Raw genomic sequence first — 26,556 nt, 5'->3', positions numbered from 1 at the left:
AGCAACCAAAAAACATATATTGCACTTCCTCAGAATTACAAGCTTTTGTTCTTTGAAAGACACCCCATCCAGAAAGTGAAAATACAACCCTCAGAATGGGAGGAAGTTTTGCAAATCATGTCTGATAAGACTCTAGTATCCAGAATATAGAAAGAACTTTTACAACTCAAACTAAACAACCCAATTAAAAATGTGCAAAGGATACAAATAGGTATTTCTCCAAAAAAGATAAATGGCCAATAAACACAGAAAAAAAGGTATTTAAACCTGTTAGACGTTAGGGATTTGCAAATGAAAATCACAGGATACCACTGTACTCTCACTGGTATGGCTTAAATAAAAAAGACAGTAATGTTGGTGAGGATCTAAGCAATTGGAATGGCGTGTTCCCATATCACTGGTGGGAATGTAAAATGTCCCAGCCACTTTAGAAAACAGTTTCAGTTCCTCAAAAAGCAGACACCAAAGAGTTACCACTTTACCCAGAAATTCTCTTCCTAGGTATATTCCCAATCAAATTGAAAACATACGCAGCATTATTCACAGTAGCCAAAAAGTAGAAACAACCAGTGTGCATCAACTGATGAGTAGATAAACAAAATGTAGTATATCCATTAAAAAAGAATGGATTAAAAAATAATTCTTAAAAAAGAATGAAGGACTGATACGTTATAACATGGATGGACCTTGAAAACATTAAGTGAAAGAAGTAAGATACAAAAGGCCACATAAAATATGATTCCATTTATATGAAATGTCCAGAATAGGCAAATCATAGAGACAGGAAGTAGATCAGTGGTTGCTCAGGGCAGTGGAGAGAGGGAAATGGGGAATGACTGTTAACGGGTAAGGAGTTTCTTTTGGGAGAGATGAATTACATACTAGTGATGGCTGCACAACTTTGAATATGCTAAAAACCATTGAGTTGTACATTTTTAAAAGGGTGAATGTTACAGGATGTGAATTATATCTTAATAAAAGGAGGAGAACTGAAAAAGAGTAGAGTAATGGGGGAGTACAATTTATTATATAAACTGTAATAATTTGTAATAGTCAAAGTAATGGAATAGAAATAAAATTCCAGAAAGGTAAGAAAAGGGTCTGCTGAAAAGAAGCCCTACCTAATCATAAAGTACTGTGTTTTAATGTACTGCTAATCATTTAGCTCATATTTTACATTGGGTTTTCCCATGTGTGGTTTTACACTTTAAATATACCAGATTGCTCCACATTTATATCTTCCTCTACATAATTGGTAATATCGTAATTAAATCTAGGGGAGGTAAAAACATACCCAAGATCATATAGCTGATGTGTCTCCAACTCAAGTTTAAGGGTAAAGAGAAAAGAAACCCCTGGTTCCTATGAAGAAAGAACGTTAGGGCCAGTAGTGGCTCTCAACTAACCAGGAGCAGTGCTGCCTTCCTAAGACATATTTGGAAAAATCTAGGGGCATTTTTGGTTGTCACCGATTAGGCTATGGGATGGTGGTATTGGCATTTATTGCCAAGGGGCCAATGATTCTAAGTGTTCTTCAGGACACTGGACAGCCTTAACAACCAAGAATTGTGTCCCATATGCCAATCGCAGTCTTACTGAGAAACACTGGCAGTGGTTGACTGAAATTTTGCAGGATGGCCCTGTTGGAAGATAGAGCAGTGACTGAAATCTTAGAATGGAAATTTGGAAGTGTTACTAGACAAGAGAACTCGTTCCAATCTTAGATTTGGTTCCTTGCCGCTCAAAAGTCAATAGTGGAGAGACAGGTGATGTTGGGAAAGGAAAGGTTGCTTTATTCAGGAAGCGGGCAACATGGGAAGATGGTGGACTAATATCTCAGAGACCATCTGCCCCATCCAGGGGAAGCCAGAAGGTTTTAAAAGGGAATGCACAGGAAAAGGGAGGGGGATATATGCAAGAGAAGCAGGTGCCCAGGCAGCCACTCCTCTGTTGACATGAGTGTGAACAGAATTGCTGGCAGCAGCAATAACTGCTTTCAAATGTAGTCAGACCTTATCTTCTGAGAAAGTTTGGTCCTTCGCTCCTCAAGGCCAGTGGTCTGCAAATCTCAGAGAAAGTCAGTCAGGTCTGCTACAGATCAAGGGACTTGGGTCAGAATAAGCTTGAAACAATTTAACCCTTAATACTGGTTGAAGTGCTAGTATACGAAGGATGCGGGATGAAAGGAAATCTCTCGGCACCAACTCTTTCCCTAGGAACAGATGGATCAGGGCCCAAGAATCAAGGAGATGTGTGGCCTCCAGGGCTGGGTGGTGGAGGCAGGGTTAGTGTAAGGTTCTTAAGAGGCAGGTAAGTCTCCAAGGGAGGCTCCAGCAGGCACCATCAGTGACTTTAATTAAACAGTTACTCAGTTCTTTTTTTACATTCCTGTTAACTACCATTGCCTTTTATGTCCTACTTAATACAGAAGCTAAACAGGATCTGTGAGCAGTGGTTGAGGGTACAGTCTTTGAAACTAGAAGAACCAGGGAGTTCAAATCCTGGTTCCTCCTCTTGGAGTTACTTAGCCTCTCCTGGCATTGGTTTACTTTCCCCAGCTGCAAAATAACTCTTAAATTTGCCAGTTTCTAAAAGGGAAAGGAGGGCAACCCTACTAAGTCTCTTCTTCTCTCAGAAATTATTGATGTGGTATAGGAAAGACACTGTGGTTTAAGTATCGTAGCCAAGGTTTACTTGTCTCTTTTGAAAGTGTCATCATGATTGCATCTGAGATTTTCTACCGTGCAAATAATTTACAGTTCGTGGAACTGCTGTAATAGCAATAGTTAAGGCAGACCTGACTCCCTCTTCAGCTAAGCCCAAAATACTTCCAGCCAAGCAAGAGATTGAGCTGTTGTCCTAACATTACATTTAGATGTAGCACCACTCATATAAGAGAATGCCAAGTTCATTTACATTAATATAAATCAACATGTTCTTCCATTCACTTATGGGAGACTATACAGTAGTATCTTATTAGAAGATAAGGCTGGCTGGTAATGGACTTGGTAATATTTAGAGATACAGCAACTGAAATGAAATACAGTTTGGAAATTGCTTTACCAGCCAAAGGAAAGGGAAGAAGGGAAGAAGCATTTAGTGAGCCTGGCACCCTGCTTGCTATACTACATACTTTCTGTGCCTTGAAGGGAATCAGTACTAAGAGCTTCCATAATCACTATGGGAATAGCCTTTGAAAACATAGTTTGCATGTGATCTCATTTACTTGATATAATATAATACTTGTTTAAGAGATCTTTAAGATATAACCCCATTTTAGATTTGAGTGGAGACACGTTTAACATAGGCAAAGTAAGTACACAATGTGTGAGTTTATTCTACTTTTCTAAAATGCTTTTCAAGAGAAAAACCACTAGAGTGAAACATAGTTGCTTTTCACTTGGCAGTATAATCTAACCAAAGTAAAATATTAGAAAAAGTAACTTTCCAAATAGCAAAAATAAGCCATTTGGATAGATGATTAAACGAAAAGATTGATAGTTAAATTCAATTCTTAGACCTACAGTACTAAAGAGATTCTATGTGAACTGTCCACAATATAACATTTTTTATAGTTTAAATTAGAACAAGGTGATGGGTAGTATTTTTCCATATTTTATCCTGCCTTAATAACCCTTACCTTGTAGTTAAAGCTGAAAACCAATTGAACCCATTCTTGGGGCTGTTTTGTTTGGGGGACCCTCAATTAAGAAAACCCTTACCTACTTTGAGATTATGACCTTGAAGAAAAAGGGGGGAGGGAGAAGAAGTTCCTCAATTTCAAATTCTTCCAGCCCGTTATAATTAATTGGAAAGTGTAAGTCTGAAGAGTAGCAGTAATTTTATTTTATTTTTCCCAGGAAAGCAGATTATATCAGGATATCCAGGAAATCTAAGAAGATTAGGAACTGTGTAATGGAGTATGATGTGAGTTAGGGGATCAGATCTGGCTGAACATCATTTATATTTGTGTCCTTTATTTTGAAAGATTTCAGTTAACACCAGAGATGGTATTTTTGAAGTTGCAGACTCAAACACATTTTGTTGATTATGTTATAAGTTACATAAAAGCTCATCAGCTAAATTGACAATTATATTGCTATTTAAGCAGGTGAGTACATGCTATAATTTTTGAAGAATAAGTTCTGAGTAGTTAGCACTAATGCCATTTCAGACAAAATGCTCCCTTTTTTATCCCCTTACTCTATACATAGGTCTTGTCCTGTTGTTTTTGTAACCAGTCCTGAGACATCAGGAAATTTGTAGCTCATAGAACACTAGCTGTTCTGATTGATACCTGTCTGGGAGGGCTTACGAAATTTTATTTGAGTAATAATCCAGTAGTTCCTTCAAACATTAAGTTCACATGGCTGGCAATCGTGAGGAATCTGGATTAAGACTTGATAAAAATATTCCTTTTGGAGAAAATCTGGAATGCATTTGGTACAACCTCACAATCTATTTGGCAGGGTTAATAATTATAGCTCCAAATCTAATCCTATCTTGTAATGGTGACTTGAAGTTATTAATACATAGTGGTTATCAATAGGTAGATAGTTGTGATGCCCCACCTTTTGAGGTTTTGTTTCCTTAAAAGAACTAAATCTAATGATGCCATCACAATCTATTGATCCTTCATTACTTCCTAAGCATAAAATTCATTGCAAAGAAGTTGAGGACTAAAAATGATGTATTAAAGTTATCTCTTACATTTTCTGAGAAATGAAATTATGTGCTCCTGTTTCCTTTTCTTTTTTTCATGCCAAACTGTAGATTTTATTAAGGAAGTTCTAAAAATGGTTTCATTTAACCATATTGAAGAACTCCAAACTCACGGCCACACAGCAAGGCTTAGCTGTAAAGTTAAAGAGAATCAGTTATTAAGGTGTTTTTTTTTTTTAATTGCTTTGATACTTTTTATCATCCTTAAAAGTAAAGATTTATGTTTGCAAAGTAGAGAAGAATGCTGGCCTCTTCTATTACCATCTGTGTTCTTAAAAAGATAAAGACATTTTAAGAGTTAGATATTTTAAGACAAGACTAAACCTTCTTTTTATACTTTACATTGTTTTAAATCCCTAACAGTTGGTCAGACTCTTGGTCTTGGGGTCATGAGTTTGAGCCCCACATTGGGTGTAGAGTTTACTTAAATTAAAAAAAAAAAAAAAGAGAGAAGAGAAAAAGAAATGGTCTAAATCCCTCTTAGACCATTCTTCCAGCCTGTTATAACTTGTGGCAACTCTGTAGTAAGAAAACTTCTTAGAACTGAGCTAGCAGATTGGACTTAAGTAGCAGTTACACTTCTTGCATTAATGTTAACTAGTATTTTAGGTGATATTTAATTCAAAATAGGTAACTGTGTTGTCTTTAAAATTCAGCGTCCCGTCAAAAAAAGGAATAACCACTTAACTACTTCCCAGTATATGTAAATGCCAGAGCTTACTGAATTGTGTGCTATTATTTGTTTATTTTTCCTATTATTATCTTTGATATTATTAGGTTGTACCACAAGAAATTGCCATTTTTAGGTCACAAATAGTCAAATATTAGCAGTTCATGGTTCAGGCTGCGACTTTTGTAGCATAAATAGACCACTGAACTTGTATGATTTGCTGCCATTTGTGATTGAGTTGACTTCTTTCTTTAGCACTGGTCTTGACACTTCCTCTCGGTCTTTATTCCCCGTACTCACCAGCAGTGACTGCGGTCTGCTGTTCAGGGTGAGTTCATTGGAAGAACTATTTTTCACTTGTCTTGTACTTGCCCTGTGTCTCCCTAGGCTCCTGCACCCATTCACCCCTACCCTATTCATTTGCCAGTAAGTGCTGTTTTAAAAATAGGACACAGATACTCTTACCCAGTAAAGGGCTGTGCTCTTTAAAGTTTGAAAAATACATAATTTCTTGATGTGGTGTAGAAGAAAAAACACTGACAGACCCAGAGAACGTTGATCTGCCTCCTACTGAAAGAAAGGCCTTAGAAAAAGTAATTTAACACCTGCGGGCAGTTTCTTTTTGTCAATAGTACATTCTTTTACTATACCCATCTAAAAGCAGTTGGGATCAAATGAAATGGAGCTGTTAATTTCTTATTTTTTTTAAATTTATTTTTAAATTGTATTTCAATTCTAGTGTGACTATGATACCTAGATATATATTTAGGAGAGAATTCTTTTTAATCTCAACTTTTAATAGCTGCCAAAATGAAGGTTGGTGATCTCTGATGTCCATTAGCATGTGAGTATACAAACAAAAAAATAGTGGTGTATCTTTACAAAGGAACACGAGTCAGCAATAATGGGGCTATATAAGTTGGGGATCCTAAATGCCTACTCCCACTGTCTTCAGGTTGTGTGATGTGAGTGTCATTTTAGATGTATGTTCTCCTGGGACTCTTCTTGTCTGGGGGCAGATGGTGATGAATCGTGTACCTGAGATTTTCACTTCCTTCTGTTAGAGAAAACTTGCTTAGAAAGATATAATAATTGAAAAAGTTAAGGTCTTCATCTCCTAAGATTTCTTCTTTTCCTTGATAATTTTTCTTTAAAAAAATTTTTTTTAATTAATGTTTTTTATTTATTTTTGAGAGAGAGAGACAGAGTGTGAGCAGGGGGGAATGGCAGAGAGAGAGGGAGACACAAAATCTGAAGCAGGCTCCAGGCTCCGAGCTGACAGCACAGAGCCCGACGCAGGGCTCGAACTCACGAACCGTGAGATCATGACCTGAGCCGCAGTCGATGCTTAACCGACTGAGCCACCCAGGCGCCCCCTTTCCCTTGATAATTTTTCTTGATATTCTTGGAATGAGAAAAAAAAATTTTTTTTAGGATGAAGTCTTGCCATTTGCAATGAAAAAAATTTTTTTCAGCTATTTGGTTTGTGATGAGAAAAAGGTAGCAAATTGCAAAATAGTAAGGTGAATGCAGAACAAAATAATGTATACTAATATGCAGGTGTATCACTCAATTTTTTAAAAACCATCTTTAGTGAGATATCACTTGTATACAATAAAATTCACCAGCTGTAAGTGTATAATTCCATGAGCGTTGACCAATGAATATAGTCAGGCAATCACACACCACAGTCGAGGAATAGGATGTTTTTGTCACTCCCCAGGAGTTCCCTCATACCCCTTTGCAGCCAGTCCTCTCTCCACTCCCTGGCAATCACTAACCTGTGTTCTGTCTCTATAATTATGTCTTTCTTAGAATTTCCTATATATGAATGCACTCAGTGTATAGTCTTTTGTGTCTGGCTTATTTCATGTAGCATAATGCTTTTTGAGATTCATCAGCATATTTCCTTTCTCCCTTTTATCGTGTTTTCCCCCCACTTTTCCGAATGTATGGAGCATATTTACAATAGCATTTTGTGCATCCTTGTCTGCTGGTACTCTTATTTATGGTCTATTGTTATTGATTGACTTGCCTCCTGGTTGGTGGGTCATATTTTCCTGTTTCTTTGAATGGCTGGAATTTTTTATTGTATGCCAGATGTTGTAAATTTTACATTACCAGGGGCTGCACTTTGTTGTATTCCTTTAGGTAGTGTTGGACTTTGTTCTTGGAATTAGTTGGATCCTTTTGAGACTTGCTGTTAAGGTTTGTAAGGGTGGATCCACAGCAACTTTGAGTCTAGGGCTAATTTAGCTCCACGACTCGTGTGACTCTCCATTTTGGAAGGTGACAATACACACTGTTGCCAATTCCGTATGAGCTCTGGGAACTGTTGAGTCTGCTGCTTTCTGCTGGCTTTTTCCCCAGCCCCTGGTGGTTTCTTCTCAAGCACAAGCAGATGACACTCAGCCAGAGGCTCAAGGGGACCCTTCTGTAGACCCCCCACACTTCTCTCTTTGTACACTTCTCCCTCCTTTTCTGTACGCTGCCCGGCAAATTCTGGCCACCTTAGCATCCCCAACTCTGATCGCTGGTGTCCCAACTGAGGAGACTAGGTTCCTGTCCCTGGGCAGCAGCCTGGGACCGGCCTCTAGGCAGTCAGGGGGCAATCCAGAGGCTTCTGTATTGTTTTCCTTCTCCCCAGCAGCATAGTCCTGCACTGCCTGTGGCCTGGTGTTTGAAAACCATTGTATATACATTTTGTTTTATGTGATTTGTCCAATTTTCTGTTGTTAACGGCAGAAAGGTAAAACTGGTCCCGGGTATTTTACCATGGCCAGAAGTAGAAGTCTCTTTTTCTAAATGTAGAGTTAAGCGTGTATTGGTATTTCTAGGGAAAACTTGGGCACAGGGCTCAGAGATTCTCAATATACTTAAATGTAACATACTTTAATGTCTGCTTTAGTGTAGGACATATGTCATAACTTAAGTGATGTTCTTCAGTGTTCACATTAAGCGAGTCTAAGTTTGAGTGTTATTCTCTGGTTAACTTGAAATTATTTACACAAAGTATTAATTTTGGGTTATTTGTAGCAGACTTATCTAGAGTGGCTTTGCATCAGTGGATGGATATGTTAGCATTCTGAGCACGTTTGTTAACCATCTGTGTCTCTGATCAACTGATTAATTTATCTTTGGAGGTATATGACACTTGTACTTTAAAAAATACAAATTTGTTGGCTCCCTAATATATGTGAGAAGATGACTGCAACCCTTTCTTATTTGTGAGTATTTGTGGTTGGGAAGACCCTTAAGCAGTGCTGAGCCCTTTGCGCGCTGATCTTTTGAATTTAGGCTTGCTCTCCATGATGTCTGTTCGTGGACGTCTGTTCATAGATTTACCTACCATAATGTCAAAACCCAGTTCAAATATTTAGTCCGCGGTTTGAGAAATGTTTGTTATAATCCATTCCTATGTAAGGAAGATGAACAGACTGGGATTAAAAATATGATTTTACATTATTACGGATATGCTATTGTCTGATAGTAGTTTCGAGGAAATGGTAACATAAAACCAAACTCTTAGGAGGAAAGTTTGGGGCTCTAAATGGCTCCATCTCTGGTCTCTTGTGTAAAATTATTTGCAGCATAGTTCATTGGAATGAATATTGAAGTCGAGGGACCTAGATTCTTGTCTTGGCTGTGCCACCTGTTAATGTGTAACTGCAGGCCAGTCACCACCTTTGTGGGAGTCACCCAACCTGCAAAGTGAAGATAATAGTTAATATTGTACCTACTGTTAAGGGATAGAAGAATGTTAAGTGAGATATATTGAAAATGTTTAATGATGCTAATGTGCCATAAAAATATTAATTGTTAAACTTCATTTTGTACATTATTACAAAATCTATCAACACCTACTGTGACAGAATACAAAGCAAGATTTGTTTGTATTTATATTTCATACAGTTTGTTATGTGAAAATATTTTATGTTAGGACAGAGGAACCAAACATAGGACTGATTGATAGAATGGAGATAGAGGAGATTGCTCTCTTTTTCCCCACTCCTTTTTCTTAGTGTTATTGTTTTCCTCCTCTTGATTTTCCAGGCAAAGAATGTATACAGCAGTTAGCCGAAAACACCAGGTATTTCAGAAGACGTCTGAAAGAGATGGGCTTCATCATCTATGGAAATGAAGATTCTCCAGTGGTGCCTTTGATGCTCTACATGCCAGCCAAAATTGGGTATGTTTTATTGCAGATTACAGATGGGTCTCTAATTAGACTTAAGGTTTCTGTGCTGTTAGACTCAGGCTTATGTATTTTGTCAGCAAAAATTGTCTTGGCTTCATTATATTAACCTACCTTCATTTGCTAGAAATTCCGTAAATAGTGGATTCCAATTTATGAAATAATATTAACTTGTTAGTCTTTCATTAAACAAATATTGAGTTCAGTGCCCTCTTCTAGGAGATTGGCATAGATCAGTGAACAAAACACAAAAATAAAATCCCGGTCCTTGTGGAGCTTAATGTTCTAATGGGGCAGAAGTCAGACAAACGTAATAAATAAGTTATGTAATTTGTGAGATGTTACATGTTATGGGGAAAAGTAGAGCAGGGCATGGGGGATGGGGAGAGTACCCTGTGGGTGGGCAGTATTAACTTGGAATGGGCAGGGTGAGCCAGTGGAAAGGGAAGGTGACATGTGAGCTTGAAGGAGCTGAGTTAGCCACTTAGAGAAAGAAGTTCTCTGCAAATGCCATAGCACAAGAACATGCTTAGCCGATAGAGGGGTAGCAAGAAGGTGAGTGGAGCTGAAATGCAGTGCCCGGAGGGGAGTCGTGAGCCTTGAGGTCAGGGTGTGTTGTTGCAGATTACACCAGTTTCTTTGATTTGTGCAACTCGTGTATAATGGAAAGCCTTGCTCTGGAACCGCTTCCAGTGTGTTTGACAAGTCCAGGTATATAACAAAACCAGAAGACATTTGAAAAGTAATTTAAAAAAAAAAAAAAAGGGAAGGAAGAAAGAAAAGTAGTATGAAGTGAGCAAATATAGTTACTTGCAAAGTAGGCAAAACTGCATCAGAGATTAGAAAGGAGTTATCTGGGGCGCCTGGGTGGCTCAGTCGGTTAAGCTTGGGTCCTACTTCAGCTTGGGTCACGATCTCGCAGTCCGTGAGTTCGAGCCCCGCGTGGAGCTCTGGGCTGATGGCTCAGAGCCTGGAGCCTGCTTCCGATTCTGTGTCTCCCTCTGTCTCTGCCCCTCCCTCGTTCATGCTCTGTCTCTCTCTGTCTCAAAAATAAATAAACGTTAAAAAAAAATTTTTTTTAGAAAGGAGTTATCTGCTTAGTATAGACTCGGGTTAAAAAAAAAAAGGCACATTTTTTCAGATTTGTGGGTTTTGACTGATCTTAAATATAAAACTGGATAAGGATCGTTTCTCAGGTTTAATTGAACTCATTAAAGAAGCAGATATTTTTATTCATCTTTGAATCCCCAGTGCCCACCATGATCCCTGTCACTCAGAGGGCACTCAGTAAATGTTTATTAAAGTGGATATAGGAGGGAAAATTAAAGCGGAGAAGTATGGTGATTGCAAAGATAACGAGGAGGAAATTGGGGAAAAGTGCCCACTGAGGGAAAAAAAGTTCAGTTTTCAACAGGAAGTCCTATGCACATTTGGCCTCATAGCCTTACAGGGATGGAGGAAATGAACCAAAGCAGAGGTGTAGATTTTCTCCCTCTTCTTTAAATGGAATTATCATAAATAAACAAAGAGTTGTGTGGTCTGAAGGACTTAGTCTAGAACTGTTTCTTTCTTTCCTTTTTTGAAAATGTTTATTTTGCGAGGGGGGGTTACAGAGAGAGAGGGGCAGACAGAGAATCCCAAGCAGGCTCTGAGCCACCAGCACAGAGCCCGATGCAGGGCTCAAACCCATGAACTGTGAGATCATGACCTGAGCCGAAATCAAGAGTCAGACACTTAACCATCTGAGCCACCCAGGTGCCCCAGAACTGTTTTTTTAGAGAGGACTATGTCTGACCTATTCTACACAAGGGACACCTGACTGTGCAAAATGATTAAGATTTAGAAAGGGTGAATAAAGCACTAGACCGTTTGGGAGGGTGACTGAAGATGCAGGGTGCTCGGGGTCAAAAGAAGTATAGAGGAAGTGGAGAGAGGGTGGCACTTACATAATTGGTTACTCATGTAACTAAAGTGTGGAGGATTTTTTATTCTCAAACAAATGCTTTAAAGAGCTAAGGGAATAGTCAAGAAGGAATAAGGTAGATCAGCAAGAGGGAAAGACAAAAAACAACATAATTAGCAAATAAGAACTTACATGAAAGTTAGAATTCTGTTATTTAGACAAGATATAGATGTGGAGTGAGGCCACGTGCCATCACTTTGGTTTAGGGTGGAGAGTTAAATAAATTTTGTGTAGTCTGGGAAATCAGCTGAAGCCTGGGGATGAGTTTGCCTCACAGACACCAAAGGAAATCCTAAATTCCAAATCAGAAATACCTGGTCTTTGGGGCACCTGGCTAGCTCAGTCTGAAGAGTTGTACGACTCTTGATCTCAGGTGAGTTTGAGCCCCACGTTGGGTAGAGATTACTTAAATAGATAAATAAACTTAAAAAAAAAAAAAGAAATACCTGGTCTGGAGGGCTAATACTAATCGGCCATTCTGCCAGCAGAAAGATGTCCATGTTACAGCAGATCTTCTGCATCCGTAATCTTAAGAATTCTTTAAATTTACTGTCAATTCTAATATTTCAAGGACAAGGTTTTAAAATTTTTAGTTTTTTTTAAATGTTTATTTATTTTTGGGAGCGGGGTGGGCAGAAACAGAAGGAGACACAGAATCCGAGGCAGCCTTCAGGCTCTGAGCTGTCCACACAGAGCCCAGAGCTTGCCTCAGATTCTGTGTCTCCCTCTCTCTCTGCCCCTCTCCTGCTCTTGCTCTGTCTCTTTCTCTCTCCCAAAAATAAATAAAATATTAAAAAAAATAAACTCAAGTTCATTTTGAAGCCTCTGAACCACTCTTATGTGTCAGGGACACTTTAAGGCTATAACTGCAAATCACTTTAGTCAAGCCCTATTAAAAATTGGTCTGTGACAACTATATTCTTTATCTTTGTGAAGGAAACCATTTGGGAGAAGACCACTTTAGGACTGAATTAAAGAAGTCTGGCAATTTTAACTTGAAAAGAAGTTAGAGGAAATTTCTAATAGAAGTCTCCAATGCCTGTGTCACCTGAGTTTAAATCATTCAGGACCAAAGACCTTTGGACCGTAGTTTATTATTCTTCCTGATTCTTACCCTGCTTTCCCCTTGTAGCGCCTTTGGACGGGAGATGCTGAAGCGGAATATCGGGGTAGTTGTGGTGGGATTTCCTGCTACTCCGATTATTGAGTCCAGAGCCAGGTTTTGCCTGTCAGCAGCTCATACCAAAGAAATACTTGATACTGTAAGTAGACACTTTGACCTTGATATAAACATACCTACACTAAGCACACCTAGATATCAGATGAAATTAATCATCTGTTGGTTGATCTTGAAGTTCTTTGAGCACCTGAAGTATTGACTGGTAAAATGGAGGAGGGAGTATACAGTGTTGCTTCAAACACTGCAATTCAAAATAAATCGCAAAGCCATTAGCAACACCCACTAGACCCATCAGAGCTCTGGGAACTTCTCGCTTTATCTTGTTCTATTCTGTCCCTTATTATGGCCACTATAACTGTGTAATTGTCCTTGCGCTATTTCTACTGCAAGCCTTTTTTTTTTCTTTAACTTTATTTATATTTTTAATCACATTCTAACACTGGGAAATTAGATTCAGTGTATTATTGATACTGTATCTTTTTCTTTTTCTTTATTTTGATGTGCCTTTCAAATTTTGTCCAATAGATTTTCCAATTTTTCAAAAATCTTACTGGTGAGTTTCTTCATTATTTCTTTTTTAACCCACTGATACCAACTTTTCTTCTATTCTCTTTTATTTGGGTGTTTAAAAGTTTGATGTGCCTTTAACAAAAGATCTGTGTCATTACAAGCAATGGCTACAGCAATACACTGTCTTCTAACAACAGCTTTGACTCCCAAAGACTATACACATTAATGAAAGAATTTAGATGTAGCCAAGATATTGAAGTAGATTTATGTTGCCAATAAATATGTTTGCCAGTTGAGAATTCTCACCCTTTCTGTAAGATCCGCTTAAGGAATTGTTTGATTTTGCCTCCTGTTTAGTTTTTCTTGAAGCATAAAGTGCATTTTTTGAAACCAAAGGTTTCTTAAAGTTGTTTTATCCTAGGATATTTTATGGAGGTAAACATGAGCCTTATGAGGTACAAATGCATTTTGTGTGTAATGAGCCGTGTGACATGATTACATAGAAATGCCATAAAATTCACACACAGAAAAACCAAAACCAACCTCTAGAGCTAATAAACATAGCTAGCAGAGTTGCAGAGTAAACAATCAGCACAGGGGCACCTGGGTGGCTCAGTTGGTTGAGCGTCTGACTTCGGCTCAGGTCATGATCTCACAGCTTGTGAGTTCGAGCCCCGCGTCGGGCTCTGTGCTGACAATTCGGAGGCTGGAGCCTGCTTCGGATTCTGTGTCTTCTTTTCTCTCTGCCTCTCCCCCTCTCATGCTGTCTCTGTCTCTCAAAAATAAATAAACATTAAAAAAATTTTAAAAATAAAATAAAAAAATAAACAATCAGCACAAAGTTAGGACATTTCCCAATACTAGCAGTGAAGAAACAAAAAGGAAATTAAGAAAATTTCATTTATGCTAGCATTCAAAACAATAAAATACCCAGGAATAAATTTAACCAATGATATGAAAAACTTGTATACTGAAAACTCTAAAATGTGTAGATCTAATGCAGTCCCTGTCAAAATTCCAGTGGCTTTTTTTTAGCAGAAATGGAAAAGCTGATCCTCAAGTTCATAAGGAACCGTAAGGGGCCCCCGATAGCCAAAACAGTATGGAAATGGAAAATCTAAGTTGGAGGAGTCAAACTCCCCAGTTTTGAAACTTACTACAAAGTAATTAAATCAGTGGGGTGCTAGCTTAAGGATAGACATATAGACCAATGGTGGTGAGAGTCCATAAGCACACCCATGCACCTATGGCCAATTGATTTTTCCACAGGAGAGCTCAGACTAGTTAATGGGGAAAGAATGTTCTCTTCAGCAAGTGGTACTGGACAACTGAATAACTATATGCAAAATGAAGTTGGCCCCTACAACATGGATGAACCTTGAAAACATTATGCTAAGTAAAAGAAGCCAGGCACAAAAGACATTATATGAAATGTACGGAACAGGCAAATCCATAGGGTCAGAAAATAGATTGGTGGTTTTCAGGGCCTGGGAGGAGGCAGGGATGAGGATGAGAGTGTGGGGTTTCTTTTTTGAGGTGATATTGCTTTAAGATTACATGGTGATGAAAGTTGTACACCTCTGTGACTATACTAAGAAAGACTGAATTGTACACTTTACAATTTGGGGTGCCTGGGTGACTCAGTAGGTTGAGCTCTTGATTTCAGCTTAGGTCATGATTCCAGGGTCATGGTGTCAAGCCCTGCTTTGGGCTCCATGCTGAGCGTGAAGCCTGCTTAAGATTCTTCCACAGCCCCCGCCCCCCCCAAATCTCCCTCCCTCTCTCCCTGTCTCCCTGCCCCTCCCCCACTCGCACACTCTCTTGCTGCCTCAAAAATAAAGATTAATCAATTAAAAATAAAAGGTGACTTATGGCATATGAATTGTATCTCAATAAAACTGTTACTTTTAAAAATGAGAAGGGCAAGGTTATCGATCATCTCTGGGGTACAGCTGTCCTAGAATATTCTCTTATTCAAGGACCAAACTCAATTCTGATTTACTCATCTTTTTTTCCTAAGAACCCATCTCACCCTGTCCAGAGGTTGAGTGTAGATTATTTAACAGATGGTGGAACTTGTAGCAGTTTCTTATTTCTAATCTAACCAGGTAACCTATATAATGGCAAACTAACAGTTTCTAGGTACAATTTTATCTTTAATAAATAAATAAAACCAATTTATCTGAAATATTTGGTGTGGGATCAGAGGAAATCATGTAATCTAGATCCCTTTGGGATACTGTGGGTTTTTTTTTTTCTTTCTATTCATTTTCTTTTTTACATCAATAAAAAAAATCAGGTCTTTCTGAGGTCAGAGGTCATAAGTGTCCTTTCCTTTGTGATCTTCCATAAGTCATGTGTTGTTTTAAATTAATAAATCCTGTATCAGAGGTCAGGGGGATAAATGGTTAATGGGTTCTTCCAGCTGAAGTCACTCTTAATTTATTTACATATGGAACTTACGGTTAAACATTTTCTTGAAGATACCACTGTTCTGATAGCATTCTGAAGTGCAGCTCTTAATTTGCTTTCTATATTTTCCACATTTGCAGTGAAAAATTTTTTTTCTTCTACATAAATTAAGGAATACTATTTACCGGTGGTTTTTTTTCTCTCTACAAACACTGAGTTTTAAAAGTTAAATTTAGGGGCGCCTGGGTGGTTTGGTCGGTTAAGCGTCCGACTTCGGCTCAGGTCATGATCTCACGGTCCGTGAGTTCGAGCCCCGTGTCGGGCTCTGTGCTGACAGCTCAGAGCCCGGAGCCTGTTTCAGATTCTGTGTCTCCCTCTCTCTCTGCCCCTCCCCTGTTCATGCTCTGTCTCTCTCTGTCTCAAAAATAAATAAATGTTAAAAAAAATTTAAAAAAAAAATAATAAAATAAAAGTTAAATTTAAGAACAGGCAAATGTGTCTTTTACTAATAATCAGTTGATTCCCTTTTATGAAGTAGAAGGTATACATTTTCATATGAAATTATAACCGTAAGAGTGAACAGAAGATGTGTATGACATGATGGAAATTTAGAGAGTCACACTCAGCTACTACTGCCCACCTTTTCCATTTCTTAGTTTAATTAGGGTGTCCTAGACAGAGCCCTGTCTCCAAAGCTGGGGCCCTTCGCCCCAGGTTTGTTACTGGATCCACGGGGTAACATCCACAGGCGCTTGGGGAATGAATAATAGGGCCGGAGAGCTGGCATGCAAACTGCATTCTGTGACCTGCATGGGGCACTCTTAGTAAAAAGCCTTAGAACCTAGGATTACAAATTTTTGCTGTCTTTGGATTTCTTTGGGAAGTATCTGGGCTTAGAGTTTCTCTGTCCTTCTATTAGATTTTTTCTGAGAAATTGTGAACACATATCGCTTTCTTATATTGGATCCTCTAATCTGACTCTCTGGGCTGCTTTTTGGAAAGATTAAGTGTGTGAACTGACTGTGATTCGTGCACTTTGCCGTATACATGTTATACTTCAGCTGAGAGTTCATTTTTTAAAAAACATACACGTATAAAAAACAATTACCTCTACCAGATAGGACTGGTGTAGCAATCAGGAAGAGATTTTTTGGGGTGCCTAGGTGGCTCAGCCCGTTAATCATCCAACTTTTGATTTTGGCTCAAGTCATGATCTCACTGTTGTGAGATTGAGCCCCGCATCGGGCTCTGCTCTGACAGTGCAAAGCCTGCTGGGGATTTTCTCTCCTTCTCTCTGCCCCTCCCCCGCTCACACATGCGCACTCAAAAAAAAAAGGCGGGGTGACAGGGAGAGACTTTTCATTTCATAACTTATCTTAGCATTTGAATTTCTTTGAAAAACAAAAGAGCAAGTTTTACAAGAAAGAAAGTTATACTGAGCTAATTAGTTTTGATGGGAAGACAAGATGATCTCTCAAGATTAGGATTTTGGAGTTCAGACTCATACCTGAGTTTAAATCCTGGTTCTGTCTGTTCTTGCTCCCTCACTTACACCTTGTCCATTACCTACCCAGAGTCTCCTAACAGCTTCCCCTTTTTCTTTCTTTCTTTTTTATTTTTTTTATGTTTATTTTTGAGAGAGAGACAGAGGGAGGGGCAGGGGAGGGGCAGAGGGAGAGAGAGAATCCAAAGCAGCCTCCAGGCTCTGAGCTGTCAGCACAGAGCCCAACACGGGGCTCAAACTCACAAACGGTGAGATCATGACCTGAGCCCAAGTCTGATGCTTAACCGACTGAGCCACCCAGGCGCCCCAGCTTCCTCTTTTTCTTACTAAGTCTGATCAGCAGTCCACCTTGGGTGCTCTCTTCATCTTGCATGTAGAAGGCATCTCAACACAGACCTCTCATCGGTTTTCTTGTATTTTAATAATAGAAACAACAAGTACTGGAATACGAAAGGAGAGAGGATAGTTGTAGCCAGGCTGACAAGTTCAGGTTGCATATTCCTTTTTCTACCAAGCATAGTGTCCTTTGATGAATTATACCCTTTATCCTGCATAATTGCTATTCACAACCTATTATTCATGACCAGCCTGACATTCTTGCTCAAAAAGCAGCTCTTTCCACAGCTGTCCTATAGTCTGATCAGAGTAGATGCACTAGACACGAATGGTCTCATAAAGGATAATCTTGCCATGAGTTTTTTTAGAAAAATAAAGCACCAGGCATGCCTGCATCCTACTGGCTCTGACTAACCTCTGCTCTTACATATTTTAGGCTTTAAAAGAGATAGATGAAGTTGGGGACCTATTGCAACTGAAGTATTCGCGTCATCGGTTGGTACCTCTACTGGACAGGCCCTTTGACGAGACTACATATGAAGAAACAGAAGACTGAGCCTTTTTGGTGCTCCCTTGGAGGAACTCTTCCTACCAGGACAGTGTGTGGCTTTTCTGAGCCAGTTCCAGGAACCATACTTCTGTGGCCATCTCACGTGAAAGACATTTCCTCAACTACTGATGGTGGCCACCTCACTCTAAATGGCATTTTGTAAATAGTAAAAAACTGCTTCACATTCTTCCTTTGCTACATTTCACCTTTCAAAAAAGAGGTGACCCGCTCTACTTTTTTGTCCATTAAAAATGTTTTATTTTATAACTCTTCTCCTTGTGAAATCACGCTGACCCTAGCCTGTCCCTGGCTAACCACGCAGGCCGTTACCCTCTCCCCGCCGCCTGCAGACTTGGCCGTACAAAAGCTCCTGCTGTCCCCCGCACTACAGCCTAGAGACTCACCCGGCCCTCCTTCCCAGGGAGCAAGTGCCTTCCGCTTACTTCCCATCCAGGTCTCAGAGGCCACCAACCTCAGAATCCTTATTTAACCTGTCAAGGATTCGACCAAAGTGTTCCTTTCATCTCAAGTTTAGCCGTTTAAGAAAAACCTAAACACTAACATTGCTAAAACCGCCCCTCATTATGTATCTCCCTCTGGCCAGCAGCCTCCCAAGGCTTGGTCTTGTTCCGTTTTGTTCTGGTCACCAGATGATTTCTTCCTTCACCATCAAATATTTCTTTGTAATGGTCACTGTCTGAGGGCTATGTCCACTTTCTTGGGTTTTCCCCAAGCTCTAAACTAACACTCCCACTTGCTATTTAAAACACTTAAATTGTTCAGAAAGTACCCACATCCCACCCTGGTCAGACCTGTTGTGGTGGAGCTGACTCACACCTCGCTGTGTGTTCTGTGTCTACAGCTGTTTGGCAGAGTGACCTGCCATCCTGCAGGGGTCAGAGGGCCGGGGCAGTGTGGAGAGAACGGATTACTCCCGGTGGAACATCTGTGGTTGATTCATACTGTTTACTTTTCTGCCTGGGTCTGGGTCCAGATTAGGATTTAAACTGATAAAGGAAAATGTTGGTAAATCCTCTACTCAAAAATCATTTGTCATGTTCCTCTTTAAGGATTAAAGTTATTAACTTACCCTTTTTAGAAGCTGACCCATTTAAATATTACTCTTCTGACTGCTAGTTCTCTTTTGTTATTCTTGATGTCCTAAGACAATTCTAATCTGGCATCTGGAGGTTAGGGTCTCTCTCTTTTTTCCTTTTTTTTTTTTTTCCTCTTGAGCAATCCTGAACACCTGTATCTCTTTGCTAAACTGGGATCCTTTATTTCGACTCTTTGCAGGTAAGGGGACTTCATTCAGAGAGCTTTATACTGCCTGACCAAAGAACAAATCTGAAAACCACCGTGTTAAAGCTCTTACTTTTTTCTGTTGACCAAAGCTTAAGTGAAGAGGACTTTTGACTTTATTATATCCAAAATCAGCTTGTCTTTTAGTAGCCATCAAGTAATTATGGGGGAAGGATCGGGAACAGAATGGAAGAACACTGTGTGAAAGTAGTTTTGCACGTCTCTGTTTTTGAAATCACTCCTTGAACTGGTAAAAATACTCAGTCCAAATTCTCCTGGGTATCTTGTCATCAGCTGTGGTGTTTATGCAGATACACGTAGGGGAGGACAGAAGCAATATGATTGTTGGGGAAGTTTTGTTTTCACGTCTTACGTTACCTTTGGTCACTCTCAACATCTTGAGAGCCTTCAGCCTTTGAAATACTCCAAGGTTTTGTTTTACTTTTTTAAACAATAGAAAAGGTGAATGAAAGAAGCAAGTAGAAATGCAGGGACTATATTTAGCATGTGTAAATGGAAGTAAAGAGATTGTGTCAACTAAGTAGTCCTGTAAAAATACATTGCTAACCTTTCCCCTACATCTAGTTCCTCACCACAGAACCCCACTAGAGCACCAGAGTTTGCACTTTAGTTACTATCAAATGTTGGAGGGTTTGCAAAAGTCACAAACTTTAAGCAATGAACTTACCTGCTACTCTTTTTACTTTGGCTTGCATGAAGTCACTGCAATTTAAAATGTCAGTATGGGCATTTAAATATCTATATATATCTATATATATCTATATATATCTATGTATAGATATGTATAGATATATATAGATAGATAGATACACACACACATCACTTTGCTGGTGCAAAGTTATGTCAGGATAAATGTAGTTAAGTTACAAGTTTATTTTTGAAGAGACAAAGCTGTGAGGCAAAGCAGGATATCTGCTTTCTAGAGAACAAAATGTTACACTCGCTGGTTGTCTCTTCTTGGAAACTGTAATATAAATCTAGGGTCCAGTCATATCACAAGTATCATTATTTAACCAAGCATCTGGGGAAATACAGGTGTATATATAAATACAGTCATTGGGAATGAGTAGACATAGGTATTGTTTGATGCATGGTTTAACACAGCCTGATTCACAAATCTGATGGGATGTAAACAGGTAGCAGCTAACTATTACTGCCAAAGCTGAGAATCGGAGTCAATCAGTAGAGATGGGGCTAAGCTTACCACTTTTTCTCATCCCTCTTTCTATTTAGCATTGCCTTTATCCATTTCAGGTTTATAAGACCTTTTTTTGCAGATCACATCAGAAACCAGGAAATTTATACCTAGGAGACATCACAATCACAAAGAATGGATCAAGAGGCAGTGGCAGATTCTCCTCCTGCCTTTATTTTAAAAGCTTTACCCCAGAATATGGCATACGCTCTACAGCAAGTAAATATGCAAAGAGTATTTTCAGGACTGGGGTCTTTGGAGCACTTCAACTTTTTGCTTTGCTCTAGAAAATGTCTTCCCTTTAAAAAGCACCCTAGGAGCACCTGGGTGGCTCAGTTGGTTAAGTGTCCTACTCTTGATTTCAGCTCAGGTCATGATCTCATGATTTGTGAGTTCATGCCCTGAGTTGGGCTCGAGCTGACAACACAGAGCCCGTTTGGGATTCTCTCTCTCTCTCTCTCTCTCTCTCTCTCTCTGTCCCTCCCCCACTCACATGCACTCTCCTCATACTCTCTCAAACTTAAAAAAAATCATCCTAGTCTAGGGGCACCTGGGTGGCTCGCCTGGGTAAGCGTCCAACTCTTGATTTCATCCTGGGTCATGAGCCCCAGGATCATGGGATGGAGCCCCGCGTGGGGCTCTGTGCTGAGCGTGAAGCCTGCTCAAGATTCTTTCTCTTTCCCTCTGCCTCTCTCCCCATCTCGTGTGCGTGCTCTAAGAAATAAAAAAATAAATCATCTCCAGAGCCCCCAAATACTGCTTGCTTGTTTGAAGAACTTGACATCTTAGTCCTGTAGTTACTATCTTAAGTTTTCATGATAGGGTGAGGACTTCAGAAGGTCACAGCATCCTTCTTCCTGATGCAGTCATGCAAGGTGAACAGAAATACCCTGTACAACTGCTAAGGGCTAGGTGTTTGCTCAGTGCCCTTTCAGAAGCCCAGGAATTGAATATTCTGCCAATGAGTTTTCTCTGTAATCCCTCCCTCCTATATTTGGCCTTTCTTTCTCTATCTTCCGATTCTTGATTGTTAGCATTTCAAGTCCAGAGAAAACATACGTGGTGGTGCTGTGTTTGGAGGATCGCTAGGTCAGATACTCTTTTCTTGGGACACTCAGCCTTACCTTTCAGGGGAGATAGTGAGCTTCTTTGTGCCCTACTTGAGGGAACTTATATCTAAGTTTGTTATGACTATTACAGTCTAGCTGAACTTCCTAGTGTTTAATATGCTCTGCTTCATTTGTTAGTGAAAACCAGGAGAAAATGGCTTACGTGGAGAGATTTCCTGGCTTCTCAGGGAAGGGGGAAAAGGGGACGCTATCTACCACTACCTCCCTGTTTTTCCCCCCACCCCGCCCCCTTTCCTAATTGATAAGGCTCTGGCCCCAATCATACCAGATTGGGCAGCTTAGGCAGTGAAGAAAAAGAATTTGGGCAATTCTTGTTTTGTAAGAATTTGTCGGGATGTGGCAAAACCATCGACAGGAGATCAAATACAACTGACTGTCTCCTGGCTCTCTTGTGTGAAGAATGGCTGGGACCGAATTCCCAGGGTGTCTTTCCTTCCCTGGTGTTCTAGGTAAGTCACCATGGGCTTTAATCTCTGGTGGCTATAACCTGTGCGGTTAGAAAAGGGGAAAGAGTGTAGTGCTTTTCCTCTGTCTGCCTTCATGAAGTTCAGAACTGTTGACCGTCTCCCACAGGTAAAATCAGCATAGGCCGAAGGGGTCATGAAGCGGGGAGTCATGAAAATCAAAAGATTCTTGGCTGTTGAGCAGCTATTTGCTTAAATGCAGCCCGAGAACATAAGATAAACTGCTACCTGCTTAACACGGAAGCTCAGTGCCCCGCAGGCATCTTAATCCATTAAGCCAGTTAATCAAAATCCCTTCCACGTGGAGAAAAGCATATCTATCTTCTCCTCAGCTTTGACCACAGGAAATGTAGTGTTTGGGCTCCTGCCCAATTCCCGTGTGCCCAGATAGCCTAATGAGAAAGTTGGCTTCCTGCCTTCTCATCCAGAAGAGACACCACGACCAGCCAATGATCCTTTTGCTTTTAATTTTATGGACAATGTTGCCCCTTCTGTCATCTCCAGTGACTTCTGTTTTCCAAGCACCTTTCGCTATAGACTGAGTCTTTTTTAGGTGGAAACCAAAGGAGTTAGCTTGATACTTACTGAAGTTGTTTAGTCTTCTCTGGTGGGTCTGGCAGTCCACGCTTTGAGGTGGCTTGATGGGGTAGCTGTGGGCAAGGTCTTGTTTACTACACAGTGCACATGATAGATGGCCTTAAACTGTGATTCTTTGTGGTATGATGAGTTATTATAAACCGATCCTAAAGAATGCAATGGTTCTTAAACTGCAGTTACACGTTTTTATTGAAGCAATACCCAAAGCTCTGTTCTTTGGAGTGGTTGTGGGGAAGCTGAATGGAAAGTAAAGACAAGAGCAATACCCTCATGTGCCAAGTGTCCTGCCTTGTTGCCATCTCCATGGATAAGTGGATCCCTCCATGCGTGAGGACCCTTGAGTCAATTCAGAGCCTGCGTTTTCTGACAATTCTCAGGTTTCTTGTGCAAAGCTTGGTCGCTTGGCCCAGGCCTTCAAAGGGAGTGTGGGACATATTCCTGACTGGGGTGGATGGTAACTTGTCTTCACCCTTAACATTAGGTCATGTTCCCTCAGTGATGTTAAACCAGTGGTTGGAGTGATAAAAAGCATCCTTGATAGTTCTTTACAGGATACTGGTGAAATCACCATGTCAATTCAGCCAGCATGTCCATACAGTCTTGATGATCCCTCTCTGTAGAAAGGTAGCAAACATTAAGAGAAGGGGGAAAGAGAATAAGAACAGAGAGATAGCTTATGGGGAGCTGAGATCTTGTTTTGTTGGCCTTTGTTGTTTTTTTTTTTTTTTTTCATTGACCAATTTGCCTGTAAGCTGGACTTTGCAAGAGGTGCTGTGATAACCCCTCTCCATTGCTGGGATGCTTATCTAATCTGAGAAAGTGTGAGAGGGGGAAATGTAAATAAAAAATGTTAAATTCTAGTACTGTGTTAAAATGTCACTCTTCTCTCTTTCTCCCTTATCCCCATCTACCTTTTTTGCCAGATGATTTTTTTTTTTTTTTTAACCTTGGATGACTGTGAAGCTATAAATAATGGGTTGGGTCAGGTGTATCAGTTATCAGTTTTGAGAGCACATGTTAAGAACTGAAGGGGGACTACTTGAAATGACTTAAGAATCATCCCATGCAAATAATATTGTTTTGCCCAAATAAACTATTCAGAAAGCTATCTCCGCCTTTATTCATTCAACCAGTAAATATGGAGTGTTATTTCCATGTCAGGCTCTGGCATTACCAGTACCAGCAGCAAACAAATAAGCATCCGGACACATACATCATTTTACAAACTGGTAAGTCTGTGAAGGAAAAGTAAAGAGCATGATAAAAACAGGTAACCAGTATGGTTTAGACAGAGGTGATACAGAAAACATTTCTAAGGCATGAGGGATCCAAAAGAAAGTGTGACTGATGCTCTGTGAGCAAAGGGAAGGATCCTGGGGTGCAGGGGTGGGAGGAGGTGGTGCTGATGAAGAGGGGGCAGAGGCTTGCTGCCCTGGGCTGTCAGGGTGCGGGGTTATCTTATGCATTGGGGAAAACCAGTGTGGAGTTGCAAGTGCTGAAAAAGATCACCACTAGAGTCCTTTTTTTTTTTTTTTTTTTTTTTTTTTTTGTAGACATTGGCAAGTTGGTAAAATGCACATAGAAATGCAAATAACCAAACAATTTTGAAAAAGAATTTGTACTACCCGATTTCAAAACTTGCTACAGAGCTACAGTAACCAAGACTGCATTTGGCATTAGGATGGTCATATTGAACAAATAGGACAGAATAGAGTCCAAAAATAGTGCTCACTTCAGCAGCACGTATACTAAAACTGGACTGGTACAGAGAGCATTAGCACGCCTCTGCACAAGGATGACACACGGATTTGTGAAGACTTCCACATTTTTGAGTGATGTATAGAATTGTTCAATCACTATATTGAACACCTCAAACTAATACAACACTGTGTTAATTATACTGGAATTAAAATTTAAAACTTAATAAGAAAGTCCAGGAATAGACCTACACATATATGGTTAGTCAATTTTTGACAAAAGTGCCAAATTAATTCAATGCGGAAGGTACAGTTAATCAACTAATGGTGCTGGAACAACTGAATATCTAGGGGGAATGACCTTCAACTCTTCCCTCACATATGCAACAGTTAAAGCAAAGATCTGAACATAAAAACTATAAAACTTCCAAGAGAAAATAGAAAAATCTGTGACTTTGGATTAGGCAACGATTTCTTAGAACACAAAAAGCATGGCTCAGAAATACTGATAAGCTGGACTTATCCAAATGAAAACTTCAAGGGACGCCTGGGTGGCTTGGTTAAGCATCCAACTCTTGGTTTCAGCTCAGGTCATAATCTCATGGTTCGTCAGATTGAGCCCCATGTCGGGCTCTGGGCTGACAGCATGGAGCCTGCTTAGGATTCTCTCTCTCCCTCTTTCTCTGCCCCTCCTCTCTCTCTATCAAAATAAATAAATGAACTTAAAAGAATGAAAACTTCAAGTTTCCACAAAAGGAAAATGCAAACTCCAGACTGAGATAAAACATGCATAACACATATCCAATAAAGGCTTTCTATCCGGAAAAAAACCCTTAAAACTCAATAAGGCAAGGCTATTCAATAAAAAATAGGCAAAAGATTTGAACACTTTTTTTTTAAGATTTTATATTTTTTAAGTAATCTCCATGCCCAGCGTGGGGCTCAAACTCACAACCCCGAGATCAAGAGTCTCGTGCCTTCCAAACCTAGCCAGCCAGATGCCCCAAAGATTTGAACAGAATTGTCACAAAAGGAGATGTGCTAATGGCCAGAAAAGCACAGGGAAAATGTTCAATATCACTGGTTGTCAGGTAAATGCAAATTAAAACTACACTAAGATTCCACTACTCACCTACCCACTACAATGGCTGAGTTAAAAAAAAATTTTTTTAATGTTTATTATTTTTGAGAGACAGAGACAGAGTGCAAGAAGGGGAGGGGCAGAGAGAGAGCGAGACACAGAATCCAAAGCAGGCTCCAGGCTCTGAGCTGTCAGCACAGAGCCCGATGTGGGGCTCGAACTCACAGACTGCAAGATCATGACCTGAACTGAAGTAGGCCCTTAACCGACTGAGCCGCCCTGGTGCCCCTAGAATGGCTGAGTTTAAAAAGAATTACAATACCAAGTGTTGACAAAGGTATGGGAATACAAAGTGTATGGCCATTTGAGAAAACAATTTGGCAGATTGGGGCAGTGATTTCATCCACCTAAGAGAAGCATGCCCACACTTGCACTTGAATATTCACAGCTGCTAGACTCACACCAGCCCCAAACTAGAAACAATCCAAATGCTGTCATTCTGAGTGGCAAGGACGTTGTAGTATTATGTTCACGGGATGGAATACTGCTCAGCAATGAAGAGGAACAAATCACTGATACCTACAACTGTATGGATGAGTCTTAACATGCTCAAATAAACCAAACACAAAAGAATACATAAATATGATTCTATTAATACAAAAATCTAGAAAGGCAAAAGTAACCCATGGTGACAGAGAGGGGTAAGTGGTTGCCAGGGAGCTAAGATTGGGAAGGTAGGAATGAAGTGCATCCAACAGGATTTTCAAAAGATAATTTTGGGGCACCTGGGTGGCTCAGTTGGTTAAGTGTCTGACTTCAGCTCAGGTCACGTCTCATGGTTCGTGGGTTCTGGCTCTACACTGGGCTCTGTGCTGACAGCTCAGAGCCTGGAGTCTTCGGATTCTGTGTCTCCCTCTCTCTCTGCCACTTCTCGGTTTGCGCTCTTTCTCAAAAATAAATAAACATTAATGTTTTTTAAAAAGATAATTTTCAAAAAAACAAAATTATTCTCTTACAGATATAAAAA

The 26,556-nt window shown here is 39.9% G+C and overlaps 1 protein-coding gene and 1 non-coding gene across 2 annotated transcripts in view; both read left to right on the top strand.

The window, feature by feature from the left end:
* Positions 1-23,611, top strand: part of SPTLC2 (serine palmitoyltransferase long chain base subunit 2) — a 106,738-nt gene extending 83,127 nt beyond the window's left edge. The window contains exons 10-12 of the mRNA XM_027066281.2: positions 9,446-9,581; positions 12,683-12,812; positions 17,929-23,611. Of these exons, the coding sequence (XP_026922082.1) occupies positions 9,446-9,581; positions 12,683-12,812; positions 17,929-18,048 (386 nt within the window). The 3' untranslated portion in view covers positions 18,049-23,611. The remainder of the gene's footprint in view (positions 1-9,445; positions 9,582-12,682; positions 12,813-17,928) is intronic.
* Positions 23,612-24,475: 864 nt separating this feature from the next.
* On the top strand, positions 24,476-24,581 carry LOC113601737 (U6 spliceosomal RNA). The gene has a single exon (XR_003423011.1). It is a non-coding gene; the product is annotated as a U6 spliceosomal RNA (small nuclear RNA).
* The last annotated feature ends 1,975 nt before the right edge of the window (positions 24,582-26,556 follow it).

Source organism: Acinonyx jubatus, chromosome B3 (assembly GCF_027475565.1).
Source record: "Acinonyx jubatus isolate Ajub_Pintada_27869175 chromosome B3, VMU_Ajub_asm_v1.0, whole genome shotgun sequence".
Taxonomy (NCBI): domain Eukaryota; kingdom Metazoa; phylum Chordata; class Mammalia; order Carnivora; family Felidae; genus Acinonyx; species Acinonyx jubatus.
This window is presented reverse-complemented; position numbering and strand designations above follow the sequence as displayed.